Source organism: Aquarana catesbeiana, linkage group LG07 (assembly GCF_042186555.1).
Source record: "Aquarana catesbeiana isolate 2022-GZ linkage group LG07, ASM4218655v1, whole genome shotgun sequence".
NCBI lineage: Eukaryota > Metazoa > Chordata > Amphibia > Anura > Ranidae > Aquarana > Aquarana catesbeiana.
Genome location: NC_133330.1, coordinates 274,724,061 through 274,750,208, shown reverse-complemented (window position 1 = coordinate 274,750,208; position 26,148 = coordinate 274,724,061). Strand labels below are relative to the sequence as shown.

The 26,148-nt window shown below is 43.8% G+C and overlaps 1 protein-coding gene across 1 annotated transcript in view; it reads right to left on the bottom strand.

Annotated features, from left to right (window-relative positions):
• Nucleotides 1–4,149: 4,149 nt before the first annotated feature.
• The window catches only part of LOC141103591 (uncharacterized), a 535,587-nt gene continuing 513,588 nt past the window's right edge, over nucleotides 4,150–26,148 (bottom strand). The window contains exons 17-28 of the mRNA XM_073593357.1: nucleotides 10,526–10,577; nucleotides 10,349–10,415; nucleotides 10,030–10,252; nucleotides 9,647–9,698; nucleotides 9,475–9,541; nucleotides 9,156–9,378; nucleotides 8,798–8,849; nucleotides 8,626–8,692; nucleotides 8,307–8,529; nucleotides 6,788–6,839; nucleotides 6,609–6,675; nucleotides 4,150–4,774 (exon numbers count right to left, since the gene is read on the bottom strand). Of these exons, the coding sequence (XP_073449458.1) occupies nucleotides 4,538–4,774; nucleotides 6,609–6,675; nucleotides 6,788–6,839; nucleotides 8,307–8,529; nucleotides 8,626–8,692; nucleotides 8,798–8,849; nucleotides 9,156–9,378; nucleotides 9,475–9,541; nucleotides 9,647–9,698; nucleotides 10,030–10,252; nucleotides 10,349–10,415; nucleotides 10,526–10,577 (1,382 nt within the window). The 3' untranslated portion in view covers nucleotides 4,150–4,537. The remainder of the gene's footprint in view (nucleotides 4,775–6,608; nucleotides 6,676–6,787; nucleotides 6,840–8,306; nucleotides 8,530–8,625; nucleotides 8,693–8,797; nucleotides 8,850–9,155; nucleotides 9,379–9,474; nucleotides 9,542–9,646; nucleotides 9,699–10,029; nucleotides 10,253–10,348; nucleotides 10,416–10,525; nucleotides 10,578–26,148) is intronic.

Here is a 26,148-nt window from a genome sequence, read left to right as displayed (position 1 = left end):
ATGCAGGGTTCAGGAGTGCGCTATGTACACAATGCAGAGTTCAGGAGTGCGCTATGTACACAATGCAGGGTTCAGGAGTGCGCTATGTACACAATGCAGGGTTCAGGAGTGCGCTATGTACACTTTGAAAAGTTCAAGAGTGTGCTATGTACACAATAAAGCATTCAGGAGTGCGCTATGTACACAATAAAGGGTTCAGGAGTGCGCTATGTACACAATAAAGGGTTCAGGAGTGTGCTATGTACACAATGCAGGGTTCAGGAGTGCGCTATGTACACAATGCAAGGTTCAGCAGTGCACGACGCACTCGATGCAGGGATCAGGAGTGCGCTATCTACACAATGCAGGGATCAGCAGTGCGCTATGTACAAGAGCTCTGGCTTGTTACTAAAGTGTGGGAAATATAAGGTTAGTATAATGCCATAAGAATAGCCTTTCATTTTTCAATCCATTCTTCTTCTATTGTGACACCAGCAATGATGAATGGATGGATAAATGAATCGATGGATGGTCGGATGGATGAATGAATGGATAGATGAATGAATGGATGGCTGGATAAGTAAATGAATGGATAGATGAATGAATGGATAGGTGGGTGGATGGATGAGTGAATGAATGGATGGTTAGATGATGGATGGATGAGTGAATGAATGGATAGATGGATGAGTGAATGAATGGATTGATGGATGGATGAGTGAATGAATGGATAGATGGTTGGATGGATGAGTGAACGAATGGATAGATAGATGAGTAAATTAATGAATAGATGGATGGACGAGTGAATGAATAGATAGATAGATAGATAGATAGATAGATAGATAGATAGATAGATAGATAGATAGATAGATAGATAGATAGATAGATAGATAGATAGATAGATAGATAGATAGATGGATGGATGGATAACTCAGAAATCCTGCATTTTCTCCCTGTCAGAGTCTCTGTAAGAACCATATGACTTGTGCTGGCAGGTGTCAGAATACAGGATGGATGGATAAACGATCTTGTTCTCCTCTGGTAACCTTCCCACACTGTAGAAACCAGCTTGTTCTCTACATGCTGGCAGCAGTGCAGGCAAACACAACTCACTGTTTCTCAGTGCTGGGGCTGAGGAATGAGTCCCCCATAGCAGGCTGTGTTCTCTCCTCTCTCTCCCCTTTCCCTCCAGCTTCTAACATCTCCTCTTCTCAGAAGTCAAAGAAGGTGGGCTGGGGGAAGGTGGCGGGTACAGTCTAGCATTGGCTGAGGAGGCAGCAGAGAGATGGATATCCATCCGCCTCTGATATTAGCCTGTGCTGGTGTTTCATCAGATTAGGCGACCCATCAGAATGTGTAATGGAAGTGACGTTTTGTCGCTGCCATCTTGCTACACCCCATACTCCTCCACAGTAAGGATACAGTGAAAAGGGGGCAAGCGGACATCTTGTTACACCCACCGAGGTTTTGCATTTTACACTTATTTTTAACAGTAAACTGAGTTTATATAGTGAAATACAGTACTTAGAACTCCGTCTGACTGTTTAGATGTTGCACTTTAAAAGCAGTGGCAAGCCTGCGGATCTCACAGGTTTGCTAATCGGACAGAAGTTTGCTGCTTTTAAAATTCAACATCTAAACATTCACACAGAGTTCTAAGTACTGTATTTCACTATATAAACTCAGTTTACTGTTAAAAAAAGTGTAAAATCCTAGACTCCGATGAGTGTAACAAGATGTCCGCTTGTCCCCTTCTCAGTGTATCCTTACTGTAGAGGAGTTCAGGGTGTAGCAACATGGCGGCGACGAAATGTCACTTCCATTACACATTCTGATGGGTCGCCCAATTTGATGAAACACTGGGTCTAGCTAAAGATTATCATCCTTCCTCAAGAAAAAAGAGTCCCCAGCTTCCAGGCAGCAATAGAGAACATGCAGGCAAGGAAAAAAAAACACTAACGTCTGCAAATACTACCATGTGGATTTTGGGGGTGTTATGGGGGTGCTTAAATAATTTTTGAGAAGGCTTGAGCGCCCCCAAGCACCCACCTGGTGCTGCCCCTGATTACATGGCCGTTAAGTAGTTGTGAAAATATTTCTTCATCTGAGAATCTACCAGTAATTACAGTTTCCATTGGTGGCTGGCAATGATAAGTCGCCGCCTCTAAATTATCAGCAACATTGTCAGCCTGCCCTGTGTGCTCCCTCTGTTGGCTGTTGGGCTGGGGACCTAATTTTGATTAGTTATTCTTTTAACCCCTTTTGAATACATATTTATACATAATCTTTCAGACATTTTTGAGATTACATAATGTATAAAGTATTTCCCTGTTACTACTCATTATTTACAAAGAGAAAACACTCACACCAAAGTCACATTGGGTGATAAATGTAACAATTTATTATAATATTCATGGTCTATAATTATCTATACAGTATATTCCATTTCACTATCCATTTTTGGCTGCGACTTTAATGAACAATTAAGTTTTTGATTATGTATGTCCTGTGATGGGAGTCACTTTGGGCAGGGGGCCCATGGAACCCAGAATCCTTTGGAGAGGTTGGGAAACCCTTGTTTCAGCTTCCCATGCACCTCCCATGTCTAAGGCACCCTGTGTCTATGAAGGGCACAGGCTGACTGAGAAAATGATGGACAGCTATTATTGGACACTGAGAATGTGGTTTGGATTACTTAAAATGATACAGTAATATTTATCAACAATATCCCTCAATAAATCTATGATGCATTAATGACACTGTATGAGAATGATGGAACATTGTAAGAGTTTAGTAGACTGTTGCCATGCCATCTGCAATCCCTGATTAATCAAAGCATTGCTTAGATATGGATGTCATGGTCTTGAATGTAAGAGCTGGTCCGTCTGCTACTGGGGGCTCCTGCTATTGTGTAAAGGTGTTCTGTGTTTATACTTATTATAATGTGCATTGTGTCTTCTGAGCTAGAACACAGCGAGTCTGCCCTTAAAGGTCAGACCTCTGAGTCACCTAGGCTGGTAAATGACTAGTTAATTAGCTCATGTTAATTTATGTTTCTGGTTACAGTTTGTATTGTTAGGGTAATATGATCAGGAGGGGGAACCTCATTCTCAAGTTTATAAAAGCCTGTATTCTTCTTCAAATAAACAGTTATTATTCTGGTTTATTCCAAAACTGGTATTGCCTAGTTATTGGGGTAACTATAGCCAGACTTTCGGGTCTCATGTTCCAGAACTTGGGAAGCAGCTTCTTGGTGGAGATACCCAACAGGGTGTCCGGAGTCCGTCACATGTCCTTCTTTACATTGAGCAGTTTGCAACTTACAGCAGACCTTCAGTCATTTTTTCAACTTTCCATCTATTAAATTTTCTGCCCTTGTTGTTTTACCTTTGGATAGTAAAACATTTTCTGCCAGTAAATACCTTATACAACCCGCTTCCTGTCTTTTGCCTGGTAAAAAGCCTAGGCTTATGACATCATGCACAGCTCTCTCTCTCTCACTATCGTAAGAGTTTGCCAGGAAGGGTGTGTGTGTGTGGGGGGGGGGACTAGTCATAAGAGGGCCAATGAAAGCGCCAGAGCTGGAGGTGTGCCTCCGTGTGTCTGTATAAATCCAGGAAGTGAACAGGCAGCAGCTGCAGCTGCCCACAGTTAGAATGGATGCAGCCAGACTTAGAGGTCAGTTTAAAAAATATTATTTGTATATAGACACACACATATAGTAAATATTTTTTTTTTTGGGGGGGGACATAAAATATGATTTTTTAGATTATTATTCTTTGTTTTCCTAGAAGAATGTTTTGCTGTATCACCATAAGGCTCGGTTCACACATGGGCGGCACGACTTGCAGGTCGCCTCAGCGAGGCGACCTGCAAACGACTGCCGGGGCGACTTGCGAGACGACTTCTGCATAGAAGTCTATGCAAGTCGCCCCAAGTCGCCCCCAAAGTAATACAGGAACCTTTTTCTAAGTCGGAGCGACTTGCGTCGCTCCGATTAGAACGGTTCCATAGCACAGAACGGGAGGCGACTTGTCAGGCGACTAGGTCGCCTGACAAGTCGCCCCTATGTGAACCGAGCCTTAGGGAGTTTTCTCCTGCCTACTTTTCAAGATGAAGGTTATTGAATAGAATAGGAAGCAAAGGAGGATCACTTCAACTTTGACACATATATTTAGAGTCAAATATGTTTTTATTGCTTTTAACAGAATAAAATAATACATATAGCTTTCAGACAGTCACAACATGGGATAGTACAGAACAGGTCACACTTTACGTTTATCCTAGGAACCATTTCCAGTGTATGACACAGATATTTAAACACCGGCAGGGTACCCAATCCTTCCCCACTCTATCCACACCTGCCTGATGAAGGAGACCTTCCTTTTACCATTGTGAAAGAAAAAAAAGCACTTGTTGAGCAATTGGCATGCAGGTAATATATCTTGTCTCTAAAATTGTAGCAACCGTTAGCATGAGATGTGAAATATACATTTCTTGTTTTTTAATACCCCTTGTTAAACCCATAACTGTTCAGCCATGTCTTTTTTCCCCTTTCTTATCACCCTAGAACTAGCTCTATCAATTGTGCTTGTTCATCTGTGGATTCAGTGGTTTCAGGTTCTTCTAGATTATGAAATATAAATGACCCAGAAAAAGATCCATAGTTATTTGATGTAATCCCATTCCTGCTGGATCCACTGTAACTGCTTTGACCAGGTATCTTCTTTACTGCCACTAGCCCTCCATCATTTTCCAAAATTCCAGCATGGATAGCTGCTTTGCAAATGGAAGAATCCTATGAAATAAGCAAGGTAATACATTATATAATTATCTCTCTCTCTATAGAATAACGATATACTGTACTTTTGAATCATGCTTCATTTTTATTTTATTTTAATATGAGAATAGTATTGATGAGTTTAAAGCAGAACTAAAGTGTCTTAATCCTCATTAACTATTTTTTAATCCTTAACAAACACAAGTATGAGGTGCACAACCAATCTTATAGAACAATATACTGTACCTATAAGTAAAATAGCACATGAGGAGGTTGAGCAATTTCCAATGAAAAGTCCATAAAACTAGCATGAGGTTAGTAACTAAATGTCCATAAAATAAGGGAGCCACTTTCAGGAAGCAGAAGCAGGTTCCAATGAATAACTGAAAAAACAGGAAGAAGAGGCACCTCTAAGAGTAGGAATATACAATAATTTAATAGCTCAAGACAAATGACAACTTACAGAGGAAGGATAAAAATAGGCACTTCTGTAGTTAAGGGAGAATATCCAGATGAGCTCTCATCATAGTCCTCATCACCGCACGCTGTCCACTTCTGTGCCCCAAGCCTCTCTTTGGACCTGATTCCACCTTACGCCCGACACACCCGGCAGGAGCCGGTGGCTGAACAGGCCATTCACTGACGAGAGTTCATCGGGATATTCTCTATTAATTACAGATGTGCCTATCTTTATCCTTCTTCTGTAAGTTGCCATTTGTCTTGAGCTATTAAATCATTGTATACTCCTACTCCTAAAGGCACCTCTTCTTCCTATTTTTAATCCTTATCCTGCTAGCCAACCTTAGTAAATATGAGGCGTATTACAGTCTCACTCTTTTTAGCTTCTTTTTTTTTTTTTTATATATACTTTTCTTTATGTGCTTCTCCCTGGTTTCTGACCTAGGACAAACAAATTATGTAATACATCCCAGGAGGCTTTGTAGCAATTTTTTTTCTTTCATATGGAGGAGCTCAGTTAAAGTGGATGTAAACCCAATGTCATCCTTTCTAAACTACTGCCATAGGGGTTATCTATAAGGATATACATGCCTCCTGAATGTATCTTTACCTGTCAAATGTCTCCCCTCTGTCTGTTATTAGACCCAAAAAACTGCAGATTCTGTGAGTGGGTCTGTTGTCTGGAGCTCGGTGGGTGGAGTCGTGATGTCAGTAGACTCCCCGCCCACCTCTACACTCCCCTTGTCAATATGCATTTTCTCCTGTGTATTTCTAACACTGAACTTCTGCTATGATCTCTAACATCCAGTGAAAAGACCGGAAAGTAACCACATGACTTCAGCATGCCAAATCATGCAGAGGTGTGGAACAGCCAATCCTTGCAGAGCTGCTGAAGAAAGGAGTGGGAGGGAATTCAAAAATACTGCATGTCTCTTAGGCTAGTGCACGAAATATGTAAATCACCTGTCACTCACAGCAAGGGGGAGGATTTGACAAAGTTTTTCTCAGTTTGTCAAGATTTATCTCACTGAACTATAAAATAGGATTTTATTTAGAGATGGATTAACTTTGTGTGGCAAGACTGGGCTCAAATGATAGGAAATCTTATACTCTAGGTATGAAAAAAAAATAAAATAAAATAATTTTCGGTTTTACATCCACTTTAAGCAAACCCTCCTGCCTGAACTAAGGGCAGATGGATTGCAGGAAGTAAATGCTACATGAATCTGCCCTTATTCAAGATGACCATGGCTAGAAATGCTAGGAGGGTGCTTTTCAATGTGATTTCTCATCAAATAAAGCATGGGAACATGTCTGGATGGGTGAGTTTGATCTGAATACTAAAAATGAATTGAATAGCATTTTCAGTTTGGGATGCTACACTTTAACTTACATCTGTATAGATATAAGTTCCCCACACGTTCTGTTCAGTCACCAAGCAATCCGATGGACATTGGACCCTAGGGCATAGAAAACATTTGTTTGCATTTTGTTTAAATAGCATCTCCAAAATATATTCAATTTTTTGCTATATTCCTTTTAACCAAGTAGTCATTATAATATAAAACGTACATTGTAATAGATCCTTTTAAATCTCTAGCAGTAGTTGCACAGGTTCCTTGTACTGGAAAAAAAGAGAGAACATTATATCGGTATATTTGTCTACAAAGAATTAGGCATGCTGATCTTGATGAGAGACAAAGCAGCAGTCAGTATTGTTGCATCAGGTTTTGTTTATATGTTCAAAGCACAGATACCAATTTCAGCCAATTTGGATTGTTTTTGGTCTAACTGTATTTTGTGAACGCTTATAATCTGATATTGGTTCATTGTAAGGTAACCAGATTTTCAAAATTAAATCCAGAAACCTTCTAATGACCAATCTTACTTTAAACCACACCCAGAAAATATGCCCCTATTTGTAGCTACACCAAAAAACATCATGGCCCCATTTTAACACACCCTGAAATGGTTGGTCACAGACGTTTGGATCAAGAGGAAGACATTCAAGGTATACAGACAAAATGCCAGGGGCACCATGGTCAGAGAAATGATGCAGTGCACGTAGAACATGGTGGTGAACTGTAGGTGTGTCCAAGTAACTGTAATAGTGGGAGGGTCTTAAAGGGGTACGGTTAAATAAAATTTGAGTCTTCTCTTCTTTGGGACAAGAGTGCATAATGCATAGTACGGGAACTAGGAAAACATAATGCATAGTGCGGAAACTAGGAATACAGAATGCATAGTGCGAAAGTTAGGAATACATAATGCATAGACATACAGCTTATCTGCTTTCTTAGTTTTGGTTAGAAGAATGAAGACCTGCATATGATTACTAAGTAAGAAAATATTGGTCCTTACATTTTGACACATACTAAGAAAACAGAAATGCTTTACATTGATTGGTTACTACTGCCAAATATAGGAGCTTGTCTCTGGAATAAAAATGTTTCCCCTGTTTTTGAAAGCCAGGTTGGATAGTAAAGAATATAACCAGACCCGTGCTCACGCTAACCTGGAGAAGATGTGCAATGTGTTGATTCAAATGCCTTTTCTCCAGCACAACAAGCTCCACTTTCTTGGTCTTCTTGCTCAGCAGAGCAAGCACTGAGAACTATTACAGCGGCATTGATTCCAGAATACAAGCATCTCCAGGGAAGTTAAATGTGGGGAAGTCCAATCCTCCGTGCAAAGAGCCACCCCACCCCTCTAAACCCAATTGTGCATGCAATACCAGAGTGGCAGGCTTGTATCTTTTTTCTGGCCTTTAAATTCCAAAAAATAAATGCCTACCCGCCAATTGAATCCACTAATTGGCACCCATAGGCAATGGCTACAGAGGCCTGCACTGTCTGGGTCAAAACGTCAGACTTCCCTGCCAGGGTTTCACAACGAAACTTGTTTTCTGGGGACAGACTCCTCAAAATATGGGCTCTCCCCAGCAAATGAAGACCAATGGTATCCTCAGTAAAGAATGTTCACATTGTCATTTGACAATAAATTATCTATTTGAGCACTGTGCCATTAACTAACTCTGAAGCATATATAATACTATTATTGTAGTCGTGTGTAGTCTGTAAGAAGAGGCTACCTGGTGGTTTTTTGGTTGGTATTTTTGTAGGTTTAGGAGTTGGTGGTTTTGAGGAACAATGTAATACAAATGATCCAGTCCAAGATCCATAATAGTTTGTTGTGACTCCATTCCTTGTTGATCCAGTGTAACTCGAAAGTCCAGGTGTTTTTTCCACTGTCACCAGTCCTCCATTATTACCCAGAATTCCAGCATGGATAGCTGCTTTGCAAAAAGAGGAATCCTAAAAACCATATATGATATATTATTACAGTTTCATGCTGTATTATAGTTTTTTGCTGCATTTTATGTGACAGTAGTAGCAGTTGGAACAACTTACATCTGTATAGACATCAGTTCCCCAGACATTTCTTCCACTAACTGTGCAATCTGATGGACATTGGACTCTAGGGAACAGAAGACACTGGTTTGCACAGCTTTTTCTGATGAGTCTCTTTTCTATATTACTATTATCCAGTTCGTAACAGTAGTTAAATGAAGGCAATACTCACAGTGCAATAGAATCTTGAAGGTCTCTAGAGGTGGTTGAACAGGTTGCTTGTACTGGAAAGAGAGGGAAAACATTATATCAGTCTACTTGACCAGATAGTAATCTTCCATTTGTCAGTTTTGCTACACCAGACTGTGTTTCTATGTTCAGAGCACAGTTACCTATTGCTGCCAATTGGAATATGTTATTGGTTCAACTGAATTAGTGAAAGCTCAATGTTAGATATTGGTAGTGTACATTGCACATACTGTAGTCACTTGACAATGAATGATCTATTTGAGCACTTTGCCATTACCTAACTCTGAAGGACATATAGTATTGTTTACTATAGTTATGTATGATATTTGACAAGAGACTACCTGGTGGTTTTTGGGTTGGTACTATTGTAGGTTTAGGAGTTGGTGGTTTTGAGGAAGCATGCAATACAAATGATCCAGACCAAGCTCCATAATTGTTTGTTGTGACTCCATTCCTTGTTGATCCAGTGTAACTCTGTTGTCCAGGTGATTTTTCCACAGTCACCAGTCCTCCAGTATTACCCAGAATTCCAGCATGGATAGCTGCTTTGCAAATGGAGGAATCCTAAGGAAAAAAAGATATGGGATTACAGGTTCCTGATAAATTGTACTTTTTTATGCTGCATTTTATGTGACAGTAGTAGCAATTGGGTTAACTTACATCAGTGTAGACATCAGTTCCCCAGACATTCCTTCCATTAACTGTGCAATCCGATGGACATTGGACTCTAGGGAACAGAAGACACTGGTTTGCACAGCTTTTTCTGACAAATCTCTTTTCTATATTACTATTATCCAGTTAGCAACACTATTTAAATGAAGGCAATACTCACAGTGCAATAGAATCTTGAAGGTCTCTAGAGGTGGTGGAACAGGTTGCTTGTACTGGAAAGAGAGGGGAAACATTATATCGGTCTACTTGACCAGAAAGTGATAATAATATTGATTTGGATTATAAACACTCCAGTTGTCGGTTTTGCTACACCAGACTGTGTTTCTATATTCAGAGAACAGTTACCTATTGCTGCCGATTGGAATATGTTATGGTTTCAACTGAATGAGTGACAGCTCAATGTTAGATATTGGTAGTGTACATTGCACATACTGTAGTCATTTGACAATGAATGATCTATTTGAGCACTTTGCCATTACCTAACTCTGAAGGACATATAGTATTGTTTACTATAGTTATGTATGATATTTGACAAGAGACTACCTGGTGGTTTTTGGGTTGGTACTATTGTAGGTTTAGGAGTTGGTGGTTTTGAGGAAGCATGAAATACAAATGATCCAGACCAAGCTCCATAATTGTTTGTTGTGACTCCATTCCTTGTTGATCCAGTGTAACTCTGTTGTCCAGGTGATTTTTCCACTGTCACCAGTCCTCCAGTATTACCCAGAATTCCAGCATGGATAGCTGCTTTGCAAATGGAGGAATCCTAAAAAAGAAATGATATGTGATTACAGTTTCCTGATAAATTTTACTTTTTTATGCTGCATTTTATGTGACAGTAGTATCAGTTGGGTTAACTTACATCAGTGTAGACATCAGTTCCCCAGACATTTCTTCCATTAACTGTGCAATCCGATGGACATTGGACTCTAGGGAACAGAAGACACTGGTTTGCACAGCTTTTTCTAACGAATCTCTTTTCTTTTCTATATTACTAGTATCCAGTTAGCAACACTAGTTAAATGAAGGCAATACTCACAGTGCAATAGGATCTTGAAGGTCTCTAGAGGTGGTTGAACAGGTTGCTTGTACTGGAAAGAGAGGGAAAACATTATATCAGTCTACTTGACCAGAAAGTAATAATCATATTGATTTGGATTATAAACACTCCAGTTGTAATTTTTGCTACACCAGACTGTGTTTCTATGTTCAGAGTGCATAATTGTTTGTTGTGACTTCATTCCTTGTTGATCCACTGTAACTCTGTTGTCCGGGTGATTTTTCCACTGTCACCAGTCCTCCAGTATTACCCAGAATTCCAGCATGGATAGCTGCTTTGCAAATGGAGGAATCCAGTTGTTAGTTTTTCTACACCAGACTGTGTTTTTATGTTCAGAGGACAGTTACCCATTGCTGCCAATTGGAATATGTCTTGGTTCAACTGAATTAGTGGAAGCTCAATGTTAGATATTGGTAGTGTACCCTAGAAACAGAATGGTGATGGTAAAACATCAAGTGCTTTATCAGTTCTGTACCTTTTTTCTTTTTAATTGATGTTTTATTTTTTCTTATTTTTTGTTCATTTTATTTTTGTTTGAGCATAGATGTATATTTGTGCCAAGCATGTTTGAATCCACTTACTCTTGACTGACTCACGGACTCTGCTGGAAGTCTATTCCAAGCATCAACTACTCTTTCAGTAAAATAATGCATTCTAAGATCAGTTTTGACCTTTCCTCCTGCTAGTTTGCAGTCATTTCCCCGTGTTCTTAATCTTGAAACCTTGACTTCATATTGAAAATACTGCCCTCTTGAACCTTATTCACCCCTTGATATATTTATAATATATCCATGTAGTCTCTCATTAAATATGTTTTATCCCTGAGACCTTTCACTACTTTTGTTGCCTTTCTCTGGACTTGTCCATCATTTTAGAAGGATTGTAAAGGCTAAACATTTTTGTTTAAATAACAAACATGTTATATTTATGTGCTCTCTGTGCAATGGTATTGCGCAGAGCAGCCCAAACCTCCTCTTTTGGGGTCCCCCACCAGCACTCTTGGCTCCTCCTCTAAATGCACCACCATAGGAAGAAACTTCCTATGTACACGTACAGGCTAGCTCCCGAGCTGGGCTGCATGTGTCCATAGACACACACACAGCGTGCTCAGCCCCAGCCTCCACACCCTGCTCACAGGATTTGATTGACAACAGCAGGAGCCAATGGCTCCCATGGCTGCCTGTGTTTCCTGTTAATGCAGGGAGAAATGAGAGAGCTTCTAGAGACGGGCATAGTGCTGAATCCAGTGAGTACTCAGGTAAGTGTAAGGAAAGGTGAGGGCGCGATACTATTACTGGGACTATACAGAGAATTCATTAAGGTAAAATATGTCCCGGCTTTACAACCACTTTAACTGTATATAAGCTATCTAAGCACTTTGCCAATACCTGAACATGAAGAATATATAATACTGTTTACTGTAGTCATGCGTAGTCTGTGACAAGAGATTACCTGATGGTTTTTGGGTTGGTACGATTGGAGGTTTAGGAAATTGAGTTTTGAACCACAAAATACAAATGATCCAGCCAAGCTCTATAATTGTTGTGACTCCATTCCTTGTTGATCCAGTGTAACTTTGCTGTCCAAATGTTTTTTCCACTGTCACCAATCCGCTATTATTACCCAGTATTTCAGCATGAGGAGAAGACTGTAATACATACCTTATTTCTCATTCTCCGAGCTCCCTAATGCTCTCTGATGCTCTGGGCTATGGACGGCCCTCATGTGGGAGTATTGGTTTATATAAAAACCTTCTAAATTAAACTTTAGCCTCTTTAGGACTAGAGTCCATAATGAAAGTGCAGAGACAAGGAGTGCATGACACACAGAATGCAGGTTTCAGGTGTACTTTAAAGCTTAAACGTCAGGCTGTTGTCGGAAAATCTGACCATGTGTATGCTCCATCGGACAATTGTTGTTGGACTTTCCGCCAACAAATGTTGGCTAGCATGTCTTCAAAATTTCTGCCAACAAATGTGTGTTGTTGGATTTTCCAATCCTGTGTACACAAGTCCGTCGGACAAAAGTCTAAAGTACAAACAGAAGCGGTCGGTCTTGTAAACAAGCGTTCACAATGGAGAGTTAACATTCGTGACGTGGCAAATTATGATATCTCCAAATGCAGAGCACAATTCTCTTCTTCTTTAATGGGATAATAATGAAGCTGCTTTGCTGGTGATACTGATGGAGTTATTGCAAACAAATTTTCAAAGGCTTTTTTTTCTAGTAATATCAAGGATAATATTATTGTTTTTTTTTTTTATTTTATTTGTGCAAGTTACCACAACACCATTATCCCTAGTTAATAGGATCAAAGATAAAACTATGTTGGTGTCCCTTGTCAATTTTACATTGTATTTTTTAAAATGTAACTGCCTACTCCTAAACTGTCATTTTAACCACTTGACAACTGGGCACTTAAACCCCCTTCCTAACCAGACCAATTTTCAGGTTTTGGTGCTCTCACATTTTGAATGACAATTACTCAGTCATGCAACACTGTATCTATATGAAATTTTTGTCCTTTTTTTCACACAAATAGAGCTTTCTTTTGGTGGTATTTAATCACCGCTGGGTTCTTTATTTTTTGCGCTATAAAAGAAAAAAGACCGAAAAATCTGTAAAAAAATAAATTTTTCTTAATTTCTGTTATAATATTTTGCAAATTAGTAATTTTTCTTCATATATTTTGGCCAAAATTTATACCGCTACATATCTTTGGTAAAAATAACCCAAATCGGTGGATATTATTTGGTCTTTGTGAAAGTTATAGAGTCCAAAAGCTATGGTGCGAATATCTGAAAATTGATCACTCCTGAAGTACTGACGGCCTATCTAAATTCTTGAGACCCTAACATGCCAGAAAAGTACAAATACCCCCCAAATGACCCCTTTTTGGAAAGAAGACATTTCAAGGTATTTAGAAAGATGCATGGTGAGTTGTCATTTTTTCCCACAATTCAAAATCAATTGCAAAATCAAGTTGTTTTTTTTTTTCCACAAAATTGTCATATTAGCAGGATATTTTTCACACACCGCATATGCATACCACAAATTCCACCCCAAAACACATTCTGCTATTACTCCCGAGTACGGCGATACCACATGTGTGAGACTTTTACACAGCGTGGCCACATACAGAGGCCCAACATGCAGGGGAGCACCTTCAGGCGTTCTGGAGTGCCCAGGCCAAATTCTGACATTTCTCTCCTACATGTAAAAATCATCATTTATTAGCTAGAAAATTACATAGAACCCCAAAACATTATATATGTTTTTTTTAGCAAAGACCCTAGAGAATACAATGGCGGTCGTTGCAACTTTTTATCTCGCACGGTATTTGCGCAGCAATTTTTTTAACGCGTTTTTTAAAAAAAAACAAAACTGTTTTGTGCTTTACAAAAACCAAAACAGTAAAAGTTAGCCCAATGTTTTGGCATAATGTGAAAGATGAAGTTACGCCGAGTAAATAGATACCCAACATGTCACCTTTCAAAATTGCATGCGCTTGTGGAATGGCGCCAAACTTTGCTACTCAAAAATCCCCATAGGCGACGCTTTAAAATTTTTTACTGGTTACATGTTTTGAGTTACAGAGGAAGTCTATGGCCAAATTTATTACTCTCGCTCTACCGATTGCAGCGATACCTCACATGTGTGGTTTGAACACCGTTTTCATATGTGGGCGGGACTTATGTATGCGTTCGCTTCTGCATGCGAGCACACAGGGACAGGGGCGCTTTAAAAATTTTTTTTTTTTTTTTATTGTTCATTTTACTTTATTTATTTTAGTTTGATGCTTTTTTCCAAAAAAAAAAAATTTTTGACCACTTTTATTCCTATTACAAGGAATGTAAACATCCTTGTAATAGGAATATGGCATGACAGGTCCTCTTTACCGTGAGATATGGGGTCAATAAGACCCCACATCTCACCTCTAGGCTGGGAAGCCTGAAATTAAAAAAAAAACGATCCTGGCTTCGATTGTAGCGGTGAGTCGGTAGAAGCGCGGGAGGGGGGGAGATCCCCTCTCGCCTCCCGTAAGAACGATCAAGCATGGGAACAGCCGCTATGATCATTCTTATGGTGTAGGGAATCGCCGGCTGAAAAAGCTAATATCTGAATGATGCCTGTAGCTGCAGGCATCATTCAGATATCCCCACTCAAAGTCAAGGACGTTGTATGACGGCCGGCGGGCGGGAAGTGGTTAAAACGCTTTTTTTTTTTAACACAAAGTTGTCCATTTATACAATATTTCTACCACATAACATGTACATACCAAAAATGACACCCCAAAATAGATTCTCCTACTCCTCCTGAGTACGGCAATACCACATGGGTGAGACTTCCACAGCCTGGCCACATATAGAGGCCGAGTACAGCCGAGCATGGCTCAGCATGGCAGGTTATGGCTGGGTATGGTGGGGTATTGCAGAGTATGGCGGGGTATTGCGGAGTATGGCGGGGTATTGCAGAGTATGGTGGGGTATTGCGGAGTATGGAGGGGTATTGCGGGTTATGGCGGGGTATTGCGGAGTATGGTGGGGTATTGCGGAGTATGGCGGGGTATTGCGGGGTATGGCGGGGTATTGCGGGGTATGGCGGAGTATGGCGGGGTATGGCGGGGTATGGCGGGGTATGGCGGAGTATGGCGGAGTATGGCGGGGAATGGCGGAGTATGGCGGGGTATGGCGGAGTATGGCGGGGTATGGCGGAGTATGGCGGGGTATTGCAGGGTAATGTGGGGCTTTGCAGAGTATTGTGGGGGTATTGCAGAGTAATGTGGGGTATTGGTATTCCAGGGTAATGTGGGGTATTCCAGGGTAATGTGGGGCTTTGCAGAGTATTGCACAGCATTGCAGAGTAGTAGGGATGGCTGAGCATGGATGGATGGATGGATGGCTGGATGTCACTGTGCAGCACTGTGGGCACTACACATCCAGCCCACAGCGCTGCAGCCATCCATCCATCCCCCTCTCCGCTCACAGTGTACCGATCGGTACACAGGAGGGGAGGTCATTTGACGGCGCAATCACATGGTAAACGGCCGCGATCAACGGCCATTTACCGGGATCCGTGGTGGATCCCGGCGGTCACGGATGTGTTCGGGTGCGCGCCCCAGGGGGCGCGCGAGAGGGGAATTCTGGGAGGACGTCATAGTACGCCCTCCCAGAGTTAAGCAACCGCCCTGCAGCCGTCATTCGGCTATGGGCCGGTTGTTAAGTGGTTAAGTAAAACACATAGCCAAGTATTATTCTCCACAATTTTTTTTTGTGCATTAAAAAAAAAAAATTAGACATGCTATCTGCCAATAGAACTTAACCAAAATGCATTCTATGCATCCAAAAATATAGAAAATATACCAAATCAAATCATTATTCAACCAAAAAAAAATGTCAAAGCAATAACTCCAAGGCCAATAATAAATAACACGTTATCCCCTTCGATGCCGCAACATGTATGGTTGACGAATGGCCATTCAGAAACAAACTGAAAAGCGCAAAATGAAAAACGCGTAAAGAAAAGCGAGAATCAACACTCACCAAACTTCTGCTAACACGAAATTAGCAGAAGTAGCCCAAAGGGTGGCGCTAAAGAGCTGAAAAACCACATAGTACGTCTAGTACTTCACTACGTTCATAATTGTTGGCCAACATTTGTGTGACCGTGTGTATGCAAGACAAGTTTAGGCCAACACCCTTCGGACAAAATTCCACGGTTTTGTTGGCGGAAAGTCCGATCGTGTGTACGAAGCATAAGACAAATTGTTCTGTGTCAGGACTAAGTAATGCTCCTAGTGCGGGGGTCAGTAGTGAGTTACCCTCTGAATACCCTCTGAATACAGTGGTCAGGAGTAGGTAACAAAAGAGTGCAGGAGTCAGGTGTCAGCAACGGAAAGGCTGCTGAAGTCAACAGGAGGTAACAGAGTACAGAGGTCAGGAATAAGTAACACAACGAGTTTAGAAGTCCAGAGTGGGTGTCACACAGAGTACAGGGGCAAGGAGTAAGCAACACAGAGTGCAGGTGTCAGGAGTAAGTTATGTAAAGAGTGCATGTTTCTGGGGTAAATAACGCACAGAGTGCAAGGCTCAGTAACACACAGATTGCAAAGACCAAGGGTAAGTAAAGCTAGAAAGTATTGTATTTGGTATTTAAATATTTAGTATGTAATAATAATTAACAGCAATAATTATCCCTAGTTTTACTGCCAGAAACCGCTTTAAATTAATTGGATGCTACTGCCAACTCTGGGCGCTTGTCTCTGCAGCAAAAAAAATTCACCACTTGTTTTCAAAGCCAGGCTAGACTATAAAGAATGTAACCAGATCTGTGTACAGACTAATCTGGAGGTTGGATGTGTTGAATCAGATGCCTCTGCTCCAGCACGTCAATCTCCACATTCTCAGTCTTATTACTTAACAAAGCAAACACTGAGAACTTGCACTGCATTATTATATGCCCAGTAAAGTTCCTGGCAGGGAAGTTCAAACCTGCACTGCATATTTGCAGCAGCCACCCCAATATGGCACTAAGGACTCTTGAGCCAATTGGGTATATGCAGCAATACTTGAGCAGCAGGCTGTCTTTTATGGCTTTCCAAAAAAAGAAAACTGACCGGCCACACAACAATTGCTGCACGTGCACATTGGCTACAGAGTCTAATGGTCATCATAGGTGTCCATGGTGCCTTCACGATATGGTTCAAGCCGTCAGACTTTCCTGCCTGAGTTTTACGAGGGATGCTTGTTTGCTGGGGACGGACACCTCAAAATGTGGATTTAATATAGTGAGCTTTGTACAGTACATTTCACTGTAAATTATCTATTTCAGCAGTTTGACTTTACCTAACTCTGAGAGATACTTTTATTGTGGCAATGTATGGTCTGTGATAGGAGACTACCTGGTGGTTTTTGGGTTGGTACTTTTGTAGGTTTAGGAGTCGGTGTTTTACTGTTAATTTTATTTACTAAGGCAAAGAAGTTATCTTAAGATAAAACTTACATTGAAACAGATTCCTTCAGTTGTCCAGCAGTAGTTAAACAGGTTCCTAGTACTGGAAAAAATGGAAAAGAATTATATCAGTTTTCCTGCCCAGGTAGTGCTGAAATCTTGATGACCATCCAGTGTTCTATTCAGGGCCGGATTTGCCACAAGGCCACCGAGGCCAGGCCTCGGGGCGGCGCCGCTCCTGCGGCGACTTCGCGGCCACCCCCCCCTTTCGGGCTGCCCATTAAAGTCTATTAGGGGCACCAGTGCCCATATAAAAGATGGCCGCGATCTGACCACGCAACTGCGCATGCGCCGTTCTGAAGCCGGCTGGGCTCGGGAAAGCTTGTACGCGCTCGGCCGGGCGGCGCATGCGCAGTAGCGTGATTTTTGAAAAAATTGAGAGTAGGTAGTAATATCACATTGCCCGCACTGCTGTTTTGCCCTCCTCCATCTGGTGGCAAGCAGCATGGCAAGTGACATCCCCATCTGGTGGCAAGCAGCGTGGCAAGTGACATCCCCATCTGGTGGCAAGCATAGTGGCAAGTGACATCCCCATCTGGTGGCAGGCAGCATGGCAAGTGACATCCCCATCTGGTGGCAGGCATAGTGGCAAGTGACAACCCCATCTGGTGGCAGGCATAGTGGCAAGTGACATCCCCATCTGGTGGCAGGCAGCATGGCAAGTGACATCCCCATCTGGTGGCAAGCAGCGTGGCAAGAGACATCCCCATCTGGGGGCAGGCATAGTGGCAAGTGACATCCCCATCTGGTGGCAGGCAGCATGGCAAGTGACATCCCCATCTGGTGGCAAGCAGCGTGGCAAGAGACATCCCCATCTGGTGGCAGGCATAGTGGCAAGTGACATCCCCATCTGGTGGCAGGCATAGTGGCAAGTGACATCCCCATCTGGTGGCAGGCAGCGTGGCAAGTGACATCCCCATCTGATGGCAGGCAGCGTGGCAAGTGACATCCCCATCTGGTGGCAGGCATAGTGGCAAGTGACATCCCCATCTGGTGGCAGGAAGCATGGCAAGTGACATCCCCATCTGGTGGCAAGCAGCATGGCAAGAGACATCCCCATCTGGTGGCAGGCATAGTGGCAAGTGACATCCCCATCTGGTGGCAAGCAGCATGGCAAGAGACATCCCCATCTGGTGGCAGGCAGCGTGGCAAGTGACATCCCCATCTGGTGGCAGGCAGCGTGGCAAGTGACATCCCCATTTGGTGGCAGGCAGCGTGGCAAGTGACATCCCCATCTGGTGGCAGGCAGCATGGCAAGTGACATCCCCATCTGGTGGCAGGCAGCGTGGCAAGTGACATCCCCATCTGGTGGCAGGCAGCGTGGCATGTGACATCCCCATCTGGTGGCAAGCAGCGTGGCAAGAGACATCCCCATCTGGTGGCAGGCATAGTGGCAAGTGGCATACCCATCTGGTGGCAGGCATAGTGGCAAGTGACATCCCCATCTGGTGGCAGGCATAGTGGCAAGTGACATCCCCATCTGGTGGCAGGCAGCGTGGCAAGTGACATCCCCATCTGGTGGCAGGCAGCGTGGCAAGAGACATCCCCATCTGGTAGCAGGCAGCATGGCAAGAGACATCCCCATCTGGTGGCAGGCATAGTGGCAAGTGACATCCCCATCTGGTGGCAGGCAGCGTGGCAAGTGACATCCCCATCTGGTGGCAGGCAGCATGGCAAGTGACATCCCCATCTGGTGGCAGGCAGCGTGGCAAGTGACATCCCCATCTGGTGGCAGGCAGCGTGGCAAGTGACATCCCCATCTGGTGGCAGGCAGCGTGGCAAGTGACATCCCCATCTGGTGGCAGGCAGCGTGGCATGTGACATCCCCATCTGGTGGCAAGCAGCGTGGCAAGAGACATCCCCATCTGGTGGCAGGCATAGTGGCAAGTGGCATCCCCATCTGGGGGCAGGCATAGTGGCAAGTGACATTCCCATCTGATGGCAGGCATAGTGGCAAGTGACATCCCCATCTGGTGGCAGGCAGCGTGGCAAGTGACATCCCCATCTGGTGGCAGGCAGCGTGGCAAGTGACATCCCCATCTGGTGGCAGGCAGCGTGGCAAGTGACATCCCCATCTGGTGGCAGGCAGCGTGGCAAGTAACATCCCCATCTGGTGGCAGGCAGCGTGGCATGTGACATCCCCATCTGGTGGCAAGCAGCGTGGCAAGAGACATCCCCATCTGGTGGCAGGCATAGTGGCAAGTGGCATCCCCATCTGGTGGCAGGCATAGTGGCAAGTGACATCCCCATCTGGTGGCAGGCAGCGTGGCAAGTGACATCCCCATCTGGTGGCAGGCAGCATGGCAAGTGACATCCCCATGTGGTGGCAGGCAGCGTGGCAAGTGACAAGAAATGGTGGCAAGTGACACGCTCAGGGCTCCCAATGATTCTGCATTATGGTGAGTTGAACTATTTCATTTTATATTACAATGTAATGATAGATGTGTTTCAATCATCCTGACACCATAACAACCATGGTGCCGGGGATGATTGAAGCATCAACACCAGCCATTGCCCTGAAAAATTGCCCGTGAAAAATCCTTACCCCTCGTGCGCTTACCCTGAAGTATTTTTAGTCTGTACAATTAAAGCCAGTTATTTTCAGTGTTCTCGTGTGTGGAGATATGTTTTTAATTGATCTATTGTAGCAGTCATCGATAAAGGCCTTGGGGCGGCAAAGGGAGTAAATCCGGGCCTGGTTCTATTGTAGCACTGGATTACCTTCATATGAGCAAACTGTATTTACTCCAAACAAGCAATGGGATTATATTACTGATGCTGCTAAGTTCTCTGAATGCTTAATTGTGGATATGGCTATTGAGATTTGTGCAAAGCTATTGTATGGATGCTGTACATTGTACACATCTATTGTGCTCTGCAATGTCTGCTTCATTTGTTGGCTTGCCCTAGCATAGTGACTACAGCAAGGCTGTGTTTTCTTCAACCATACAATCATGAGCACTGTTTTTTATTCCCTGTGCACCATTAGGTATTTAAAATGATCATAGGTTCACTTTGTTTGCAAACGTAAAGCTGAACTCCAGGAACTACAAATATACAAAATACCCTTGCAGTGGGCCCAACCCCACACTGCAAGGATCAATTGCTTGTTAAATCTAAGAGGTAGAAGAGATGGCTGTAATACTTAACCTCCCTGGCGGTATGATTATTTCGGATTTTAGGTGCTGAAAGCGGTACAATTATTTTGCATGGAAATTTGGCGTTTTATATTGTAGGTCTGTAAATCTTAACAATAACACACTTAAATCTGTCCAAACCAGAGTCTAGTAGATATCCCGGGTATGATCAAGTTTGAAACACAAAAACATAAATTATAATATAATAAATAAAAATAAATAATTAAAAAAAATTAAAAAAAATAGTAATAAAATAAATTTCCCCACAATTCACTATCGCTCAATTCTGCAAGTGTTCTAATTTACTATCGCTGTTTTCTAGCTGGTCTAAAGCCACTTTTGACGTAAAGGGACACTTTTTGGTTGCTATGGACAATCTCCAGTTTCCAGGCAGAAAGAACAGTATATATCATGTAAAACTGCATGCAGGGCATGGGCCAGAGCACTGGGGACAAAAGGGATGTGAAATCATTTCATACAGTACTGTAATCTGTAAGATTACAGTACTGTATGTGTTATGATTTTGACAGTTTTTTGAATTTGCCACCAGGCTCCGCCCCCGTGCGTCGCGCCGCTCGCAAGGAACGGAGCCTGGCACGGAGAGGCTTCGGAGGAGGACGGAGCCCTCGGACACTGCGGGTGACATCGCAGGATCCCGGGGACAAGGTAAGTAAAGCCGCCCCAGGATCCTGCAATGCGATCCCGAGTGTGGCTCGGGGTTACTGCTAATGGTACTGAATTTTAACCCCGAGCCACACTCGGGAAAACCGCCAGGGAGGCTACCTTATTCCTCTTTCACCTGGCTGCCAAACTTCTCTTTGACGCTCCAGGCCTTGGGCATTGCTGACTGTCGTCTTGTAAAAAGTGGGACAATTTATTCATTTAAAAAATCTTTTATGAAAACCTGAGCCTACTCTTCCCTAGGACTGGAGTGCATAGTGCAAAGAGTGCAGGGCTCAGGAGTGCAAAACGCACAGTGCAGGGCTCAGGAGTGGGTAAGGCAAATAGTGTCTTTGTCAGGAGTAACACTCAGAGTGTAGGAATAAGTAGTGGGTAACCCTCGGAGTGCAGGGGACAGGTGTTATTACTACAAAGAGTTCCTGAGTCATGTGTAAACTACAGAAAGAGTGCAGGAGTCAGCAGGAAATAACAGAAAGAGTGCAGGGCTCAAGAGTAAGACATGCAAAACGTTTAGAAGTCAGGAGTAAGAATTGCACAGGGTATGGGGTAAGGAGTAAGTGTTACACAGAGAGCAGGAGTCAGAAATAAGCAACACAGAGTACAGGGGTCCGTAATGTACAGATTGCAAAGATCAAGAGTAAATATAGCTAGAAAGTAGTACATTTGGGGGGTTGTTTACGAAAGGCAAATCCACTTTGCACTAAAAAGTGCACTGCAAGTGTACTTAGAAGTGCAGTCGCTCTAAATCTAAGGAGTAGATCTGAAATGAGTGGAAGCTCTGCTGATTTTATCATCTAATCATATGCAAGCTAAAATGTTGTTTTTTATTTTCCTTGCATGTCCCCCTCAGATCTACAGCAAATTTACTTCCAAGTGCACGTTCAAGAGCACTTGCAGTGCACTTGTATTGCAAAGTGGGTTTGCCTTTAGTAAATAACCCCCTCGGTATTTAAATTTTAAGTATCTAATAATAATTATCAGCAATTGATGTTTATATTTTTACTACCATGTTTTGCTGCAGAGACAAGCAATCAGAATTGGTATTAGCAACCAATTAATTGATTAGATGCTAATGCCAACTGTAGGCGCTTGTCTCTGCAGCAAAAAAGATTCACCACCTATTTTTGAAAGCCAGGCTGGATTGTTCACGTAGCTTTACATAGGTGCGCTCTGCGAGATCACATGTGATTCGCACCGCATCGCATGTGATTCGCACCGCACTGCAGTGCAAACCACATGCGATGTCTGTGTGGTGCGATTTCAGCCATACAGATAGTATGGCTAAATTCGCATTGCATTCGGACCAAACTCGCACAGGCCCCTTTTTTGGTCTGCACCAGAATCGGATTGCATGGGTGTGAGCACCCATGCGATCCGTTTCATGTCCGAACTGTTAGTTCGCAGTGCGATATGCAAACTGAAATGGGGGTGTCGTTAACATTGTATTGATACTCCCAGCCATTTGCATATGGCAATGTGAACTGCCATGCGAGTTGGGTGTGATGCGCGAACCCGCAGTGGATTTGCAGTGCTCCTGCATCGCACCTATGAGAACCGACACTAAAGAATGTAACCAGATCTGTGTTCACACTAATCTGGAGAAGTGGTAGGATGTGTTGACTTAGATGCCCCTTCTCCAGCACACCAAACTCAACATTCTGGGCTTCTGCTTAGCAGAGCAAGCACTGAGAACTATAAATGATCTATCTGAACACTTTGACATTACCTAACTCTGAGAGTCATATAATATTATTTACTGTGGTCATGTTTGGTCCATGATAGGAAACTACCTGGTGGTTTTTGAGTTGGTGGTTTTGAGGAATCATGGAATACAAATGACCCAGGCCAAGATCCATAATTGTTTGTTGTGACTCCATTCCTTGCTGATCCACTGTAACTCTGTTGTCCAGGTGTTTTTTCCACTGTCACCAGTCCTCCATTATTACCCAGAATTCCAGCATGGATAGCTGCTTTGCATATTGAGGAATCCTAAGATAAACAATTTCATTCAGTGCAAGATTAATGTTAGACTTTTTACATTATATATGTAATGACTTAGTACTATTTATTTGTAAGTATAACTTACATCTGTGTAGAAATCAGTTCCCCAAACAGTTCCTCCATTCCCCTGGCACTCAGATGGACATTGAACACTTAGAAATACAACACATTAAAACTTGTATTCAATTATATTATATTGATTATCATTTCTATTTATTACTTGAATTTATTCAGACTGAGAAATTTATTTGAAGAGAAAACTTACATTGAAACTGATTCCTGCAGATTTCTGGCATTAGTTGAGCAGGATACTAGTACTGGAAAGAAATAGAAAACATTAGATCAGTTTTCTTGGTAAGGTATAAACATTATTGTGAAATATACTGTTTTCCCACCCGTGTGGAATGTACATCTGCTTTTGGGAGTATGTATCTGTTATCTGTATTAATTACGCCAACTGTTGCAATTCATGTATCTAGCTGTACCATGCTATGCTGCATGTATTAGACATGTGCACACTGAAATATTTTGTTTCAGAATTTCGTTTTCGTACGAAAAATAAATGTATTTAGTTACTCCCGAAATTCATTTTTATTCATTTTGTTTTTTGTTAAAAATTGCATTCGTCCGAAAGTCCAAATTAATTAAGGTTGAATCTGTCTGTGAAGGCTTATAGTGTCTGTTGAATGTTTTGCTGCTTTGACGAATCTTCGTAGTTCATGTTGAATGTATATAGTGCAAACAGAAAATGGACTGGTGATAGTGATCACTGATCAGACAGGTAACAAGATAGGGTATATAGAATCTATACAGAATCTCAATCTATAATCAGGGCCGGTGCTCCCACTAGGCGAACTAGGCAGCCGCCTAGGGCACACTGCCACCTAGGGGCGCAACCACAGCCGCTGGGTCCCCTCCAGAGGATCGGATCCCCCCTGGCAGATGGTGGCTGATGCGGTGCGGGAGGCAGCTCCATCTAGCTGGCTGCATGGTCACTGGTCGGGGAGAAGGTGCAGGAAGATTCCTCCAACCCCCTTCCCAGAGCCAGGGGCGACCAGGCCGGTGTACAGCAGTCATAGGTATCAGCTCTCAGCCCGCCCCGCCTCCCACCTTGAGTTATGCGTAGCTATTGGAGGAGCAGGGCGGGCGGCATTGTGCATAGAGATAACCGGGATGGATCCACCCAGGTCCAGACTGGCCGTAGGACACTCACTGGGCCACCGGGTCACTTGTCCTGGAGGAGCGAGGAGCCCAAAGCAAAGCTGCTACAGCAGCCCGCCCTGCTCCCCCAGTCTCTCCGCGGCCGGCCGCCAGAGCCCGGGGGTGGAACCGAATGGTCAACTGATCTGATGGGGAAGGAGCTGGAGGAGGTTTCCCGTGCATGAGCTATGAGTCCCAGCCTGTAGGAAACTCCATCTCCTGTGACTGCTGCCCGCTGCCTGACATGTGCCAGCGACCCAAGGTAAGAACTTTTCAGGTGGTGGGGGGCAGAGGGCGCTGGGGATGAAGACTTCCAGACCTTATCACTGGTGTGTAACCCCCTCCACTTGGCTGCACCCCCTTTCCTTTCCACCTGGCTCCACCCCCCCTCCTGTTCACCCGGCTCCATCCCTCCACCTGGCTCATCCCTCCATCCCTCCACCTGGCTCATCCCTCCACCTGGTTCATCCCTCCACCTGGCTCATCCCTCCACCTGGCTCCATCCCTCCACCTGGCTCATCCCTCCACCTGGCTCCATCCCTCCACCTGGCTCCATCCCTCCATCTGGCTCATCCCTCCACCTGGCTCCATCCCTCCACCTGGCTCATCCCTCCACCTGGCTCCATCCCTCCATCCCTCCACCTGGCTCATCCCTCCACCTGGCTCAACCCTCCACCTGGATCCATCCCTCCACCTGGCTCCATCCCTCCACCTGGCTCATCGCTCCACCTGGCTCATCCCTCCATCTGGCTCCATCCCTCCACCTGGCTCCATCCCTCCACCTGGCTCATCCCTCCACCTGGATCATCCCTCCATCCAGCTCATCCCTCCATCCCTCCAACTGGCTCCATCCCTCCACCTGGTTCATCCCTCCACCTGGCTCATCCCTCCACCTGGCTCATCCCTGCACCTGGCTCCATCCCTCCACCTGGCCCATCCCTCCACCTGGCTCATCCCTCCACCTGGCTCCATCCCTCCATCCCTCCACCTGGCTCCATCCCTCCACCTGGCTCATCTCTCCACCTGGCTCATCTCTCAACCTGGCTCATCTCTCAACCTGGCTCATCCCTCCACCTGGCTCATCCCTCCACCTGGCTCATCCCTCCACCCCTCCACCTGGCTCCATCCCTCCACCTGGCTTCATCCCTCCACCTGGCTCATCCCACCACCTGGCTCCATCCTTCCACCTGGCTCACCCCTCCATCCCAACACCTGGCTCATCCCTCCATCCCTCCACCTGGCTCCACCCCCTCCCTGGCTCCATCCCTCTCCCTGGCTCCATCCCTCCACCAGGAGTTCTGGTGCTAAAATTATTGAATTCATTTTGATTTTTTTTTTTTTTTGAGGGGGGGGGGGAGCAAGTAGCTGGTCTCGCCTAGGGCGCAAAATAGTCTGGCACCGGCCCTGTCTATAATATAGAATCTATAATAATAAATCCCCCCTCCCCACAACACGGGCAGCCTCTGAGGCTATCACAACACTAGCACCACTAGTATCACTATCAAGTTCACAACACTAACACAATAGCAGCAGATTATTATGAAAAAGTTAAGTTGAACTGTAGCTTGCTTC